This window comes from Gossypium raimondii, chromosome 5 (genome assembly GCF_025698545.1).
Source record: "Gossypium raimondii isolate GPD5lz chromosome 5, ASM2569854v1, whole genome shotgun sequence".
Lineage (NCBI taxonomy): Eukaryota > Viridiplantae > Streptophyta > Magnoliopsida > Malvales > Malvaceae > Gossypium > Gossypium raimondii.
In genome coordinates this window covers 14,470,647-14,488,728 of record NC_068569.1, presented here as the reverse complement: position 1 = coordinate 14,488,728, position 18,082 = coordinate 14,470,647, and the positions used below count along the sequence as shown (strand labels likewise).

General features: G+C 35.4%; 3 protein-coding genes and 1 non-coding gene across 4 annotated transcripts; all 4 read right to left on the bottom strand.

Annotated features, from left to right (window-relative positions):
• Positions 1-603: 603 nt before the first annotated feature.
• LOC105768775 (uncharacterized) lies at positions 604-5,289 on the bottom strand. The gene is made up of 9 exons (XM_012588938.2): positions 4,780-5,289; positions 4,124-4,160; positions 3,925-4,009; positions 3,787-3,832; positions 3,597-3,695; positions 2,795-2,863; positions 2,359-2,710; positions 2,090-2,238; positions 604-1,666 (listed from the first exon to the last, which is right to left on the bottom strand). Exons 1-9 carry the CDS (start codon positions 5,227-5,229, stop codon positions 887-889), a joined length of 2,067 nt encoding a protein of 688 aa, XP_012444392.1. The 5' UTR covers positions 5,230-5,289; the 3' UTR covers positions 604-886.
• A 1,389-nt stretch (positions 5,290-6,678) lies between these two features.
• On the bottom strand, positions 6,679-10,916 carry LOC105768774 (uncharacterized). Its single transcript, XM_012588936.2, has 9 exons — positions 10,350-10,916; positions 9,737-9,773; positions 9,534-9,618; positions 9,397-9,442; positions 9,208-9,306; positions 8,881-8,949; positions 8,445-8,796; positions 8,176-8,324; positions 6,679-7,753 (listed from the first exon to the last, which is right to left on the bottom strand). The coding sequence occupies exons 1-9, from the start codon at positions 10,815-10,817 to the stop codon at positions 6,974-6,976; spliced, it is 2,085 nt and encodes a 694-aa protein (XP_012444390.1). The 5' UTR covers positions 10,818-10,916; the 3' UTR covers positions 6,679-6,973.
• A 4,059-nt stretch (positions 10,917-14,975) lies between these two features.
• LOC128041285 (uncharacterized) lies at positions 14,976-17,795 on the bottom strand. Its single transcript, XM_052630983.1, has 2 exons — positions 15,780-17,795; positions 14,976-15,614 (listed from the first exon to the last, which is right to left on the bottom strand). Exons 1-2 carry the CDS (start codon positions 15,981-15,983, stop codon positions 15,468-15,470), a joined length of 351 nt encoding a protein of 116 aa, XP_052486943.1. The 5' UTR covers positions 15,984-17,795; the 3' UTR covers positions 14,976-15,467.
• Positions 17,145-17,208, bottom strand: LOC128041490 (small nucleolar RNA snoR101). The gene has a single exon (XR_008196509.1). It is a non-coding gene; the product is annotated as a small nucleolar RNA snoR101 (small nucleolar RNA).
• Positions 17,796-18,082: the final 287 nt, after the last annotated feature.

Here is an 18,082-nt window from a genome sequence, read left to right as displayed (position 1 = left end):
GTCTGATGTATGCAAAAACGCCAAGCATTAGGTGGCCACCATGGCTATTTTAGGCGGCATAGAATATATTTCCAAACCTGGCCATTATTGTACAGTGAATGATTGAGATTTTTTTAACATAATGCATGCTATTGTTCAAATAAACAATTCTCTTCACTATTGATCTTGGAAAATGACTACTACTGCCCCGACCTTACCTCTTAAAGGATGAATATGCGAGGACAGCATATGTAACTAGGATGCAACTAGAAATATGCCAGGACAACTTATACAAGATCACGAAAACTATGATATTATATTTTCAAGAAATTCTCTGCCTGGACTGGTATCTCAATGTGGGAGCGGAGGAAGGAAACAAATTAACACTGATACAGAACTAACAAGAGAACTGCATACATGCTCTCAACATATATAATATAATTATATATGCACATGTATATATAATTGCAATTTACATAACATCACTCAAACTCCCTTGGCAAAGTTTTCAGTATCAGTTGCCCTCAATTTTGCATCAACTAGTTTAAGCACTACTTCATTGCTCCAAACATGAACATTTCATAATTCATGACATGAATGATATCTCGTACGTAATACCAGTAGTAGTATTGGTAACAATATTCATTAACAACTCAAAATATAACATGTTAGATATCGTATATAAATCTGTAATTTTTTAACCCTATGAAAGAATTTGATATATCAATCTATACAAAATCTCCCCTACAATCTGATCCTATGACTTCTTGAGGAACCACTACTCAACCGACCTTCCAATGAAGAATGTAGTAAGTAAATTTCGACCAAATCTTATCATCATATACAGGCGTACTTGACCTAATACTACAATTAGCACATACAAGCCACATCATATGGAAGCTGATTATTAGAGTTGCAATGCTAAATCAGGGCGCTGGGGTGAACCAATTGGCACACTAGAACTAGGTGAACCCGGTGCCAGAAATCTCACATTAAGATCAGGAGCAAATTGAAGGAAATTCGGTTCATTATAGGAACTCCGCTGAAGCCCGACATTAGTTGCCACCGCATGTGACACCATTTCAGGCTCCACAGCCATTGCATTTCCAGAATGTAAAGCGATTGAACTATCTGCCAACTTGGCCTCTTTCGGAAGAAAATCACTAGCACCCGAAATCATGTCGTGTGTTTGAGTCGGCACTGTAGTCTTTTCAGACAAAGAATTTACACACTGTGTTACCAACCCCGTTTGAGAGGAGTAACCAAACCCAAACCCACCAATAGAACCATTGATACCCGAGTGTGGAACAAGACTTTGCTGAAACTGATGAGAAGGTGCAGAAGTCGAGTCATTTTGAGAAGTTAGGCCTCTGACAGCTTCCATGTCTTCTCTACCTTGCAAAGGAAATCTACTTGCAGCAATGGAGTTTGAACCAGAAGTAGCTGTTGATAAAAATCTGCCAGGAGGGTTATCAGATAGAGAATTCGGAGATCTCTGCTTATCAGAAAAGGAACATTGTGGTTGCTCAACTGTCCTGTTTTCTCCAACCCATCCAGGACCAAACTTGAGTCCTCTAGGCAAAACACTTTCAATTTTCCTTGAAGCAATTTTCCAAACAACTGGTCCAAGATTTGCAGCAAAACGTGCCAAGCTTGTAGCATAACCATTTTCTGCACTCAAACCAACCTGACAGACAATGAAAGGGGGAAAAAGGGTTACCATTTTCTGCAGTCAAACTAACCTGATAAACAATATAATTGACCAAAATAAAATCGAGGGAGATAAAAATAATTAGTCAATATAAGGGATTGAGCATTCTATTCTGCCACTGATCTGGATAGTTTTGTATTGTTCCCTCATAAACACTAGTTGTCAGAATATTCAAACACCCTTTTAGCTAGTTATATAAACATATCAAATTACCAGGGCAAACCCACCTGCACCACAACTTTTGTATACAATTTATTAATAAACAAAAAGTTTAGGATTCCTTAGCTGCGCTCAATGAGTCTAAGGTAGATCAAACATTCTAGCTATACAGCTCATACAATAATCTTCTAACTAATGCATTAATAACTGTTATTGCCATTATACAAACATAAAACGCACCGGAATTAGTTGCTTCAATTCTCCATCCAAGGTGGAAAAGGTATGTTGCTCATGTCCAGAAGTCGATGAGTGGTTGTAGGTGTCACGCCTGTTCTCATCTACTGCAAAATGTTTCATCCCATACTTCATCACAGCCCTCACAACAGAAGCTACAAAACGAAAGAAAAATAGCTCAATATGAAATACAGAAAATATGTAGTAAATAACATTTTACATTAAAAAAGCTAAAGACTTAAGGATATGTATATAAAGTCAGATAAATACCAAACCTGGAAATTCATTCTCCCATTCAGATGAACAAATGGCATGATTTTCTTTGCTAGGAGAACCCCAGGAGGGCCTGATAAATGTATCAGCAGGCCGTAGTTTGAGGGAATTAGGTGCTTTCCTCAAATTGTAAGTGTTTGAAAGGCTAGAAGCATCTCGTCCAGCAGCTAGTGCTGCATCTGAGGAGTACTCAGAACCAACATGGTCAATAGATGACGATGAAACCAATGACTTTTTGAGGCTCTTTCCAGGTGGCCTTCCTCTCCTCACAACTTTCACTTGTGGTTCACCTTCATCACTATCTTGCCTCAAATTCTCAAAGTCCTTTCTAGCCAACTCCTGCATTGATCGTGCCTAACCATCCAATCCAGACGTTTAAAATAACAGAGACCACAGTATCATGACAAAGGAATTAATACAATTGAGACCTAGACAAACCTGTCGAAAGTAAATTGTATCTGGTGCATTATACTGCATTGCATTCGAGCATATTAGGAAAACATCAATCTGCATGAATCAAACTCACAAATTTTCAGTTATACATCAAGTATCATTCCAGAAAAACTATATCCCCTAAATCTAAGTTTTGATTACTACATGTTTGTAGCATCTAAAGACTATCCCCACTGGTCCAGGGCATTTATACTGACATGAAAATCATTTCATTAGGATTTTCATCTTCTCAGTTAACCACAAAAAGCAACTTACAGCATATATAGTTATCTGCTAGGAAAGAGTAACACTGTAAGATCCCATGCTAAACAAAACAAGTTTTGCAATCAAATTCCACAAATCATAGGCAAACCATTGGCAGTACCAAATAAATTATATATCATACGAACAGTAAAAAACAAAGGCAAGTAATTATCTTCTCAAACCAAATTAAAGAATCTTCCAGGCATAAGAGGCCAAAATGCTATCCCAAACAAGTGAACTTAATGAAGTACTTAAACATCATAGCCAACATCTTTACTACAGTAATCTCAAAAGGCATAGCATGCCTCCAGTATTCTTCAAGGACTTGCTTGACTGACAACACACACTTGACTTGCCATACACAATTGCTACAAAAACACACATCAACCAGAGAAATCCAGAAAATAACATCAGAAACTTAATCACCATTGACAGTAATGCAGTCAAACAACTTAGTTGGCTTTCCCTCTCCACTATGTCAGGAGGAAGACGGATAGACGAACATTTTATCCACATTAGCAAAGAGAATGCTTGCAAAACAAACCTCAAATTGTTCTAAGGTAATATAAGCTCCCTCATCAAGTTTTTTCCTGACTGTCGAAAAGTCCATTGGGTGTGCAATAATATCATGGTAATCTGGAAGCTGTATCAAGACCAATCAAACATTATATCAGGAACCGTGATTTCACTTTTCAGTAATCTAGATTTATGCAAGAATGAAAAACAAAATGCACCTCTTCAGGATCTACTGGCTCAGAGAATACCCCATAAGTATCTTTCCTGGAAGTAGATTAAGTAAAAAGGATAAAAACCCGTCAAACGGAAGATAAACTAAGAAAAAAAAAATCAAATGAGCCAAAAATAACAAATACTTTTGAAGCCTGTCAAGAATGAACACCAACAACTTTTTGTCTGGCAAAGGCGTCGTGGGGGTGGGGCCAGACTCCACCGGTGAACCTGTCCACATATAAATGAAATAAAATTAATATAGTTAACAAAGCCCAACACTTCTTTTTTTCTAAGAATTCCCAGAAATGCCTTTTTTTCATGAAAACCGAGATAGACTTATACCATGAAGAGTGTCCGTCACTTTCGATAACTTTTCTCCCTGTAAATAAGATAAACTCTCGTGTCAATACATATATTTATTTAACTCCCAAATTAAATGAAAAAAAAACTATTAAAAGAGATACTTGCGTTGATTATTGAAGAATCACTGAGGAAAGTTACAGTAAAAAGCTACAACAATGCAAAGCAAGTACCAAAAAAAAAAAACAAAAACAAAAACTTTGAAGTATTATTATTAAAGAAAAGAAAAGACAAACTGAAGCTTTACAGACATGATGGTCTGTGCATCTATTATTTTGCACAAAAATAAAGGAAGGATTAAATCCAAGACAAGAAATAATAAAATAATAATGGAAAATTCGTAAATCGGGAAAGAAAAGGAAGACAAACTATGTTCAAAACAACTTGAAGTTTAGCCGAAAATCAAAAAGTTGAAACAATATCCAATAAAAAAAAGGTACATGACTTAGTCAAACTCATTCGTTCATCTCTGTTGCAATTATAAAATTTCGGCGCATGAGAAGCTATTTTCGATTCCCAAAATAAAACCCTAAAATAAAATATCCAAATAAAGTAGGAAAATCAATTTCTTGATTCTGTTTCAAAACCAGGACTTTAAAAAACCCGCGAAATCTATATATTAATGTATGATTTATCACCATTTGATCAGATCCAGCCTTGGCGGCGGTAAACTTGCGACGCTTGAGTGACGCGTCGGGATTGTCACCATCGGCATTCGAATCGGACCCATAGGAGGCCGAATTGAGCGCCGAAGGAATCGGATAATGCTGATCAGTACGAGAAGAATTGAAACCAAGCAATGGTTTATGCTTCTTCTGTAGGCGGTCGTCGTCGTCGTCGTCTTCTCCTCCGGAAATCGATCCGGAAACTGGGGACCCACCGTTGAGATTTGGGTGGCGGCGAGTGGATCGGCGGTTCGAATTGATAGAAGAATTAGGGGTTTTTTGAAGAAGCAATTGCGGTTGCTGCGGCTCCTGCAGTTGTTGTTGTTTGAGAGAGCGTTTTTGAAGTTCTAAGAGAGAGGGCCTTCCCTTCTTCCTCTTCTTCCTTGTCTCCGCTGCTATCTCACCACCACCACCACCTCCCATTGCTTTTTCCTTTTCGTTTTTTTTTTTTCTTCTTTTTTTGCTATCTAAACAATCTTTTGATTTCTGTTTGATTTATTTATTTTATATTATTTACTTTTTTATTATGTTTTTAATATGAAGGAACATTGGGAGAAGAGAGGGGGGAACAGATGCCAGCGTGGAGGGAAAGTCACGTGAAATAGAAGGATGTCCGCGTGCCCAGCACTCACGTGAAACTAAGTTGCATTGATTTGCAGCGTTGCACCTCTTTTGTGGTAAATCAATTTAGGTATAATATTTATTTACCCTCTAATTTTATAAAAAGGTTATTTTAGTTTTTGATATTTTTTTGTCTTTAAATTTATATTTTTTATTAAATCACTTTAAAATAGATGAAAAATTGTTTTTTTTATTTTGTTAACATTACATGCATGTAGAGCATCACGTGGATAACACACCAAGATTCAATTAATTATTTTAAGTTTTAAAATTTTAATGATTTTAATTTTTTATAAAAATACTTTTAAATTTTTAAAATTTAATTAAATGCTAACATCTCATCTATATGACAATCTATGTATATACCGGATCGGTAATATTAAATAACATTAATTTTTTCATCTATTTTGGATAATTTAAAAAATAAAAGTTCAACATGTACAAAAGACAAAAAAATAAAAAATTAACTAAAATAACTTTTTATAAAATTAGAGAGCCAAATAAATCATTATACTATTAAACTATTACTTTACTTTTACCTTGAGCACAAAATAAGAGGATGAGCTTTCCAAAATATTTTGTAATTAAAATATTATAATTTTAAAGTATTTAGTGTAATCTTATAAAATATTATTTAATTACACAAATTATTACAACATTAATAATATTTATGTAATCAGAGAAATTGTTACAAATATTTAATATTTTGTGTTATACGAATTACATAAATAAATTATATGTTATATGTAATGTTGGAGTTGGTTAGACCTCAGACATAAGTGTACCTCGCATGGCTCACATCTTGTCCATCAAGATACCAAGTCATACTTTCTGTATCTCGTCAAAGGACTATAATTTGCTAGAATACTTCGCTAATCATGCGACACATGGACTCTATCATGTCCTATCACAAACCAACACAGGTAATCCTATACGGATCTAATTTCCAAAGGCATCAAAGACACATGGTGATATTTGTATGGAAAACCATCATTTGTTGATATAGTTTTCCCAATGGTTAATAATAGATAATGGGACACAATTTTAAAGACAATTTTATATGCACATAAAGATAATTATATATGCACAAGTATATATAATTGAAATTTATATAACATCACTCAACCCCCCTTAGCAATCAGTTGCTCTCTATTTTGCATCAATTAGTTTAAGCATTACTTCATTGCTACAAACATGAACATTTCATAATTCATGACATGAATGATATCTCGTACGTAATACCAGTAGTAGTATTGGTAACAATATTCATTAACAACTCAAAATATACAATGTTAGATACCGTATGTTGCATACAAATCTGTAATTTTTTAACCCTGTGAAAGAATTTGACATACCAATCTGTACAAAATCTCACCGACAATATGATCCTATGACTTCTTGAGGAACCACTACTCAACCGACCTTCCAATGAAGAATGTAGTCAGTAAATTCGACCAAATCTTATTATCATATACAGGCGTACTTGACCTAATACTACAATTAGCACATACAAGCCACATCATACGGAAATCGTGTTGGCTAATTATTAGAGCTGCAATGCTAAATCAGGGCGCTGGGAAGAACCAATTGGCACACTAGAACTAGGTGAACCCAGTGCCAGAAATCTCACATTAAGATCAGGAGCAAATGGAAGGAAATTCGGTTCATTATAGGAACTCCGCTGAAGCCCGACATTAGTTGCTGCCGCATGTGACACCATTTCAGGCTCCACAGCCATTGCATTTCCAGAATGTAAAGTGATTGAACTATCTGCCAGCTTGGCCTCTTTTGGAAGAGAATTACTAGCACCCGAAACCATGACATGTGTTTGAGTCGGCACTGAAGTCTTTTCAGACAAGGAATTTACACAATGTGTTACCAACCCCATTTGAGAGTAATAACCAAACCCAAACCCACCAATAGAACCATTGATACCCGAGTGTGGGACAAGACTTTGCTGAAGCTGATGAGAAGGTGCAGAAGTCGAGTCATTTTGAGAAGTTAGGCCTACGACAGCTTCCATGTCTTCTCTACCTTGCAAAGGAAATCTACTTGCAGCAATGGAGTTTGAACCAGAAGTGGCTGTAGATAAAAATCTGCCAGGAGGGTTATCAGATAGAGAATTCGGAGTTCTATGCTTATCAGATAAGGAACATTGTGGCTGCTCAACTGTCCTGTTTTCTACAACCCATCCAGGACCAAACTTGAGTCCACTAGGCAAAACACTTTCAATTTTCCTTGAAGCAATTTTCCACACAACAGGTCCAAGATTTGCAGCAAAACGTGCCAAGCTTGTAGCATAACCATTTTCTGCACTCAAACCAACCTGATGGACAATGAAAGGGGAAAAAAGGCTTACCATTTCCTGCAGTCAAACCAACCTGATAAACAATACAATTGACCAAAATAAAATCGAGGGAGATAAAAAGAATTAGTCAATATAAGGGATTGAGCATTCTATTCTGCCGCTGATCTGGATAGTTTTTTATTGTTCCCTCATAAACACTAGTTGTCAGAATACTTGAACATCCTTTTGGCTAGATATATAAACATAACAAATTACCAGCGCAAGCCTACCTGCACCACAACTTTGTATGCAGTTTATTAATAAACAAAAAGTTTAGGATTCCTTACCTGCACTCAATGAGTATAGGGTCGATCACACATTCCAGCTATACAGCTCATACAATAATCTTCTAACTAATGCATTAATAACTGTTATTGCCATTATACAAACATAAAACACACCGGAATTAGTTGCTTCAATTCTCCATCCAAGGTGGAAAAGGTACGTTGCTCATGTCCAGAAGTCGATGAGTGGTTGTAGGTGTCACGCCTGTTCTCATCTACTGCAAAATGTTTCATCCCATACTTCATCACAGCCCTCACAACAGAAGCTACAAAACGAAAGAAAAATAGCTCAATATGAAATATTGAAAATATGTAGTAAATAACATTTTACATAAAAAAAGCTAAAGACTTGAGGATATGTATATAAAGTCAGATAAATACCAAACCTGGAAATTCATTCTCCCATTCAGATGAACAAATGGCATGATTTTCTTTGCTAGGAGAACCCCAGGAGGGCCTGATGAATGCATCAGCAGGCCGTAGCTTGAGGGAATTAGGTCCTTTCCTCAAATTGTAAGTGTTTGAAAGAATGGAAGCATCTCGTCCAGCAGCTAGAGTTGCACCTGAGGAGCACTCGGAACCAACATGGTCAATAGATGACGATGAAACCAATGACTTTTTGAGACTCTTTCCAGGTGGCCTTCCTCTCCTCACAACTTTCACTTGTGGTTCACCTTCATCACTATCTTGCCTCAAATTTTCAAAGTCCTTTCTAGCCAGCTCTTGCATTGATCGTGCCTAACCAACCAATCCAAACGTTTAAAATAACAGAGACAACAGTATCATGACAAAGGAATTAATTCAATTGAGACCTAGACAAACCTGTCGAAAGTAAATTGTATCTGGTGCATTATACTGCATTGCATTCAAGCATATTAGGAAAACATCAATCTGCATGAATCAAACTCACAAATTTTCAGTTAAACATCAAGTATCATTCCAGTTAAACAACACAAACTTGACTCGGCATATACATTTTCTACAAAAACACACAAATCTACCAGAGAAAATAACATCAGAAACTTGATCAGCATAGACGGTAATGCAGTCAAACAACTTAATTGGCCTTCCGTCTCCACCATGTGAGAGGGAAGACAGCTAGGTGAGCATTGTATCCACATTAGCAAAGAGAATGCTTGCAAAACAAACCTCAAATTGTTCCAAGGTAGTATAAGCTCCCTCATCAAGTTTTTTCCTGACAGTCGAAAAGTCCATTGGGTGTGCAATAATGTCATGGTAATCTGGAAGCTGTATCAAGACAATCCAACATTATATCAGGAACCATGATTTCACTTTTCAGTAAGCTAGATTTATGCAAGAATGAAAAACAAAATGCACCTCTTCAGGATCTACTGGTTCAGAGAATACCCCATAAGTGTCTTTCCTGGAAGTAGATTAAGTAAAAACGATCAAAACCCATCAAAAGGAAGACCGGATAAGAATAAAAAACCAAATGAACCAAAAATAACAAATACTTTTGGAGCCTGTCAAGAATGAAGACCAACAACTTTTGGTCTGGCAAAGGCGTCGTGGGGGTGGGGCCAGACTCCACCGGTGACCCTGTCCACACATATATATGAAACAAAATTAATATAGTTACCACAACCCAACACTATTTTTTTTTTTTAAGAATTCCCAGAAATGCCTTTTTTGCAAGAAAATCGAGATAGAATTATACCATGAAGAGTGTCCGTCACTTTCGGTAACTTTTCTCCCTGTGAATAAGATAAACTCTCGTATCAATAATAAACATACATTTATCTAACTCCCAAAATAAATAAATAAATAAAGTATTAAAAGAGATATTTGCGTTTATTTTTGAAGAATCACTGAGGAAAAGTTACAGTAAAAAGCTACAACAATGCAAAGGAAGTAGCGAAAAAAAAACTTTTTAGTAATTATTAAAGAAAAGACAAAACTGAAGCTTTACAGACATGGTGGTCTGTGCATCTATTATTTTGCACAAAAATAAAGGACTAAATGCAAGATAATAAATAATAAAATAATAATGGAAAATTCGTAAATCAGGAAAGAAAAGTAAGACGAACTGTGTTCAATCCAACTCGAAGCATTGCCAAAATTCAAAAAAGTTCAAACAATAACCGATTAAAAAAAGGTACATGACTTAGTCAAACTCGTTCATTCATCTCCGTTGCAATCATAAAATTTCGGCGCACGAGAAACTAAAAATATGAACCCTAAAATAAAATATCCAATTAAAGTAGGAAAATCATCTTTTGTTTCTGTTTCGAAAACCCGCGAATCCTATATATTAATGTCTGATTGATCACCATTTCATAAGATCCAGGATTGGCGTTGGTAAACTTGCGACGCTTGAGTGACGCGTCGGGATCGTCACCATCCGCATTTGAATCGGACCCATAGGAGGCCGAATTGAGCGCCGAAGGAAGCGGATAATGCTGATGATTACGAGAAGAATTGAAGCCTAGCAATGGTTTATGCTTCTTCTCTAGGCGTTCGTCATCATCATTGTTTCCTCCGGAAATCCAGCCGGGAACAGGGGAGTCACCCTTGAGATTGGGATGGCGGCGAGCGGATCGGTGGTTCGAATTTATAGAAGAATTAGGGTTTATGAGATTAGGGGTTTTTTGTAGAAGCGATGGCGGTTGCTGCGGCTTCTGAAGTTGTTGTTGTTTGAGAGAGCGTTTTTGGAGTTCTAAGAGAGAGGGCCTTCCCTTCTTCTTCTTCTTCTTCTTCTTCCTTGTCTCCGATGACATATCACCACCATCACCTCTCATTGCTTTCTCTTTTTCTCTCAGTACAACCTTTCGGCTACCGTTCCATATTTTGTTTTTATTAGAAACAAGAGAGAGAAGGTACAGGATTACATGCCAGCATGGAGGGGAAAGTCACGTGATATGAATGGATATTCGCGCGCCCAATACTCACGTAAATAGTAATACCTGCAAATCATTTAGGGCACGTTTGGTCCGCTGTATTGGATTAGAGGTGTAATGGAATAGAGGTGTAATAGAATAGAGATGTAATAGCAAATCAACTCTTTGGTTGAATGTAATGGAATAGAGGCGTAATAGTAATCTTGTGTTTGGTTGAATGGAATAGAGTTGTAATAGCATAATGGAAAAAAACTAAAATGACTAGAATACCCTTAGCATAAATTTGTTTGGGTAAATGATTATTGTTATTGTTATTTAAAATTTAATAAGATTATTAATATCAATAATAAATAATTTAATCATATTTAAACATAATTATTATTAAATATATTATAATTAAAATATATAATTTAATAAAATTCTTAATAATTAATATTCTTATATGAATTTACTCAAATCATAATATAGATAATTTAACATAATTATTATTAAATATATTATAATTAAAATATATAATTTAATAAAATTCTTAATAATCAATATTCTTATATGAATTTACTAAAATCATAATATATAATACTATAAATATAATTTGAAATAATTAATATTAAATATATTTTAATTAAAATATATGATTTAATAAATTTAAAATAATTATAACTAACAAAATTTTCCCATTAGAAATGCATTGTACAAAATGCCGGTCAGCTCATTTCAACCTTCCAACTACCAGCTAATATGTTTTCCAATTTTCTAGCCCACCCAAACTTTACAAAATGCTAGATAGCATATTAGTCACAATCATATTCACATCACTAACTATATCCGAAAATGAATGACCCTCGGAAAAATTACAAATATTACATGGATTTCATTCAATCAATGTTGATGCAGAAGCATCATTGCCCTCTGTTGAAGTTGAGTCAATGACCTAATACAAGTGCCCTCCTCCCATGTCTTTAAGCGTGTAAGGTGATTAGTTCCGAATAAAACTAACATTTCGTCAAGACTACTTTGCATTGGCAACTTGTCTTCGATCCCTTGCTTGGTGTTTCCGTATACGACCTCAAATTCTCTAGATTTTCTTGGCATTTGTCAGTAGTAATCTTGAGTCGTGGTGCCTGAAATGATTACTAGTCGGTGACATTCATCATAGCAGATGCTAAAATTTTGCAATTCAATCGATTCTCTATAAACAAAGATCTAAATATATTCAGAATTAACGCTCATAATAATAGTCGATGAATTAACGCTCATAAAATACATACCAAAAACAAAATTATGATAGTAAGGTTCCATCACCACCTATCCATATTGGCTTTACGATGTTAATAATACCACGGTATATTATGAATAAAAGTATAATCATTAATGTAATTCACAAAGGCTTTTACTTAAGAATATGGATCATGTATAAGAGTGTACCATAGGAATTCTCTTTTCTTTCAAAAAAAAACTTTACATATCATTAGAAAAGAATGGCTAGAATTTGGTTGAAATTTACTCCTTGTTAAAATAAAAGTTTGAAAATGAAAAAATTGAGCAACAAAATTTATTCACACGTGCAGAGGTAGCAAGTGTACACCCCAACCATTTGCATGCACATACAAAAATAAACCCTAAAATATATAGGAAGAAATTTCTTTGCTGAAGCAGTGTGAGATAACTCTGGTTAAAACTCATTTAAAAATCATAGAAAATTTGATAAATAATAACTACTAGAAAAACAAGCCAACAAAACTCATTCATACATGCAGAAGTAACAAATGTACACCAATCACTTTTGTCTATTCATTTCTTATCTCTCTCTTTTGAAATCATTGCTCATAAGTCATAAGCCTGCCACTCATTGCTTGAGCTTTAGACTGTTATTTTCAACCTCTTAAGCAATTAATAGAAAGAGCTAATTTGTGGTTAATCTCTACTTAAAAATTTGATACACCATGGTAGTACATCAAAATCTTTGAAAGGTAGATTCCATTAAAAGGATTCTACAATTTTTGGTGGAAAAGACAACAACAACAACATTCAGTAACAGTTAAGAGTAAGACTATTTACTCTAAACAATATAGAAAATAGAACTTGAGATCTCTCCAGTGGAAAATAAAACCTCACCTGCACTATGAAGGCATTAGGAGGAAGAACTTTGAAGCAAAGAAACCAAAGAAGTATTACAAACTGAATGATTGGCTCAAAGAAGAGCATTAGTGGATAAAGTATCTTTGGTAGGCAATGAGAGTGCTTTTGCCATTGTATCTGTGAATTAATTAAAAAATTAAACAATAGATATTGATAGCCTAGTAATAATACCTTAGCCTAAAGATGCTCCTCCAAACAGTACCATTGTGTGAATATGAAAAGATTCATTCTCTATAACAGCAGAGTGGGGTTCGGAACCTATCAAAACATTTAAATCCACATTCAATTAGTATATTTATTAATATAAGAAATTCTTAAGATAGTCTATCTAAATTTAGAGTTCAAACAGAATAATCTTTCGTATATGGTGCATAATGTAAAATTTAGGTTCACAAAATCTCCCATCATACAGGAAAATATCTCTTTTATCATAATTACTACCATAATTTTATTCATCAATTAGTATCAACTACTTCAGCTGAATAGTCTGAGCAGAATTAACGCTCTGCATCCCCAAAGGATAACATCTCTTTTGCCCAATAGAAACATAACGTTTGTTTCTCCATTGAAAATTCTCCTAGAAAATTCAACACCACCAAGGGAAAAAAAGGAAGCAGAAGCAGAAGAAGTTACAGGTAATAATCTCAAATATACATCATCTCAAATTCCCCCCCCAAGAACAGAAGAGTAAAAATACTCTACAACAACTATTATGAAACAGAGATATTTCAGAGCCATCACTTGAAAACGGTTATTACACAAGAGCATGACACGACCACTGAACATATTGATGAACTGTATATTGCACAATGCACACGAGATGCCTAAAATAATACGATGGAATGGTACAAGATTAGCAAAAGACTTTAAAACCAACTAGCTATGGATCTTTCCGGGATTGCAAATTAAAGCACAAGCACTTATCTTTTATTGCTTCAGCTTCCTTCCCATACTCCTTGAATTTATATTCATCTTGTTTAAAGTTAGGGGGAACCTTACCCTCACTGTAGCATTGATTACAAAGACTTAAAATGAGACTTTACTTCTTTAGAGCGAGAACCAATAATTGGGTAAGCAGCAAACCGAAAGCGGACATGGCGTTCATGACGATTCCTATCTCCGGTTTCTAACTTCGGAGAGTGGACAAAATACCAAAGCCCCAATCGGGATCATTGAACATGATAAGGAACTCATTGAAAGATACCATTGAGGTATTTGTTTCTCCATGAACTTCCAAAGATTTCACTAGCTCCATGAGAAGGGATAAATATAACCTCAACAATTTGATGTCTGAATCGCATCTACCTTTCTAATATGAGAACCACCTTCATTTACGACCCTCAACAAAATATAAACAGATAAAAGAGTACCAAAAAGAGAGAAAGAGGTGAAAGCGACCATAGATTTGAGCGAAACAAAACAAAGACCACGAGAAGAGAAGATATCGACGGACAAAGCTAAGGAAAATTGGAAATAAAAGATAAAGAACGAAAGAAGTAAGAGGAAAGTTACCTGGATGAAGAAGGAGAAGAAGATGAAGAACGGAAGAAGGAGTAGAAGGAAAAAATAAAAGAAGCGATCAGGAGGTTAAAACAGGGAGGCTAAACTTAAGCGGCACCTAAACTGGGCAAAAGGAGGGGATTAGAAATCGGTGGATTTCACCGATTAGGTCAGGAATGTATTAGGGGTGTATTACCCTATGAACCAAACAACAGAATAAAGAGAGATTAGGTGGGGCCCACCGATTAGGGGTGTATTGGCATACCCAATACACCCAACCAAACATGATGTTAGTTTGTGCCTTGCCAATCAAAATTCATCACATTATCAGATAGTATAATCGAAGAAACCCCTAAATCATTTAAGTTTGTTCTTTTTATTTTCGCCCAATTAAATTAAAATATTTTTTCCATCCATACAACATCAACTCAAAATTTTACTTTAAATAAATATAATTAGACCTTTCATAATTAAAACTAAAACTACATATAGAGTGCCGGAAAGTAGTAGTACTCAACTAATGTACCCAAAAAAAAGAATGCCAATAGCTCTACTATAACACACCATAAATTATGAAGCATCATATCTTATGTACAATATCCCTGCTTGCCAACCCATTCAAGGCTAATGAAAGAAAAAAGAATCCTAACTAGCCAATAAATTTTAATATGCCATCGCCCCTCAGCTGTGCAACCAAACAAGGGTCCCAGCGTTTGCAATAAGGAAAATATATGCCCTATGTTCACTAATTCTGCAAATAGTTCCTGCTCCGAGTAAACACGTGGTTGTCCTCTCTCGGCTATAACATTCCCCTCCCTGATTGCTTCTGCAACATCTTTAATTGCTTCCCTTATGCTTTTTAAACTCCCTTTCAAATACTTCCAACTCTTGTCGCCTTTCGTTTTTTCCCTTTCAATGATGTTGCTGACTGGTATCATTCGTGTCTTTTTTCTCCATACTTGCACCAACTACTTCTTGCAAAGGGATACCATCAAATACTCGGCCACCTATTGAGCAGCCCAATTGACCCCTTTTAGCTCTTTTCCTCTTCTCTCTTATCTTTAGCAAAAAGCATCACAAGCATATCATAATTAGCAATTCTTGTAATCATCCATTTTTTTGCATCAGGTTTTGACTGACAAACAAGACAGCACGAACTGGAAATTAGTTCCGTAGTAACCAAGCACAAGAAGCAGATAACTTGGACAAGAACATTTTACCAACCTTCGCAAGTGCTTTCCATAGTTCAGGCTTAGCAGTCCACATTTTAGTGCCTGGACTCCAAGCAAAACCACTTCTGCAATTGAAAAGGTCGTAACACTCATAAAAGTTATGCTTCAGAGTCTTTATACGATTTTTCAGGAGGCCTTTCTCAATGGGGATCCCAATCTTTTCATGCAATTCATTCGCCATATTTTCATATGCCATTGTAGTGAAGACTCTATCAATCCTGTTTCCCAAACTCTGTTGGTGCAAGAGAGCATCAATGAGGACATCATCCTTAGGCTGTGTTTACTTCAACACGTTCCTCTTATTCACATTAATATTCTTAAATTTACCCATTATTCTTCCGTGCATTGCAATAAGATGTTAGCCGTGAAAGCAATTGAAGGCATTATGTTCGCCTAAAGATAGGAAAGAATCAACACCATAAAAAATAGCATATGGAGGATGCATTCAAATTGACAAAAAAGAAACATGGATCCCTCTAAAAGAAACCGAAGTGCACCCTAGAAATGGGCATTTCCAGAATGCACATTATTTATTTTAGAAACTGATGTTTTTCCTGAAGTGGTAGCAATGGGATTCGTGCACTTTACATAACCCAAGTTGAACGATTATCATTTTATATCTTCATTGACAACTCATTATTCAGTCTGTGGACTAAGCATTAATTGTCAAAAGAGTACAACATACTACTAGAGAAGAAAAGTAAACATGCACTAGCAAAATGTGAGTAACCTACTTCTCAAAAAAGGTGTGTAATCTAGCTACTTTTTGTAGAAGTATTTGACGAATTAATTAGATATTTGAACTCATCAAGATAAACACAAATGAAAAGGCTTCCTTTACATGGATATGGGTCATCTCTTAGGCTTTGCTTGGTAGAGTGGAAAGAAAATTAGAAAGATGGAAATTTGAAAGGGTAGAAACCTAGAAGGATGGAAAATATAAATTTCTTTCCATAGGTGTGCATAGTAAAAGAGATGGAAAAACGAAAAGAAAATTATTTTTTCTTTTTGTCTATTGCTTGGTAGAATTGAAAAATGGAAGTAAAGAAAATAGAACATTTAAAAATGGATGGAAAATGATCATCTCTCCTATTTTTTTTCCTTTCACTTTTCTTCTCAATTAAGCACCCTCAAAATTTATTTTCTTTCCACTTTTCCATTCCCTACTCCTATCCCGCCACATTTTCACCTAACTAAGCACACCCTTATTGCCATTGCTATAGAATTTGTGCAACAAGGCACACTAACAGCAGAAAGCAGATCAAAGAATTATTTTCTTTTAAAAAAAGAAAACAATACATTAGAAAGACGAAAGAAAATATTCTATTGTAATTTGTAATATGCAGTGCAATGAAAGCGCATCAGCAGATATACTTCTCAACAGGTGAGCTCACCAGAAGTTCAGAGATCAAGTGTAAGCATCACGCGCCCTAACTTTGCACCACAATTTTCAAGTCATAACAACATTTTAAATGGGTTCCATCATTTCTCCTCTACCCACCACCAAGAACTAAATGAAAAATAATCAAAAGATTGCATCACCGTTTTTACACAGTGAGCCAATGACTCAAAACTGAGAACACAAATCTAGAATCCTTTTAGAGGACTGACCAAATATATGGTTAGCTAGTAAGAGTAGCACTTTAATAAACAAACAACGGTCACTCATCAACACTGTTGAATCACTGCATCGCAATTTCTTCCCTCAATATTTCTTGAGAGCCAGAAGGACGAAACCCCAACTATAAACAACCGTGCACTCTTTAGCAAGGTTTGTTAGCAAATGAAATTTAAGAAACCCAAATTCCGAAAATCGCAGGTAGTGAGGGTCAGGTAATAACAATTACAACAATAATAGGTGAAAAAAAATAAATTCAGAAAATAAGAGCATAACGAAATGAAAGGATTAATGGATGAAAGAAAACCTGTTAAGGACCGGAGAGGGCGAGCTGATCCTCCGTCTTCATCTTCGTCAACTGGAAATTGATGCCTGGCAGTGGCAGGGTGCATCCAGTGGACTGGGAAATAGGGGTGTGCAAAATTCGGATAAAACCGAAAAAATTCGGTTAATCGATTGATTAACCGAATTCGGTCAGTTAACCGAATTTTGTCGGTGGTCAGTTAATTATTTTTTGATTTTTCAGTTATCGATTAATTCGGTTCGAAACCGGTCGGTTAACCTAATTTTTTTGATTTAACCGAAAAATTAATAAATAAAATTATAATATATAAATAGGCTCATTATTCACCTAAACCCAATTCAAACCCAAGCATTCAACCCAACCTAATTACCCA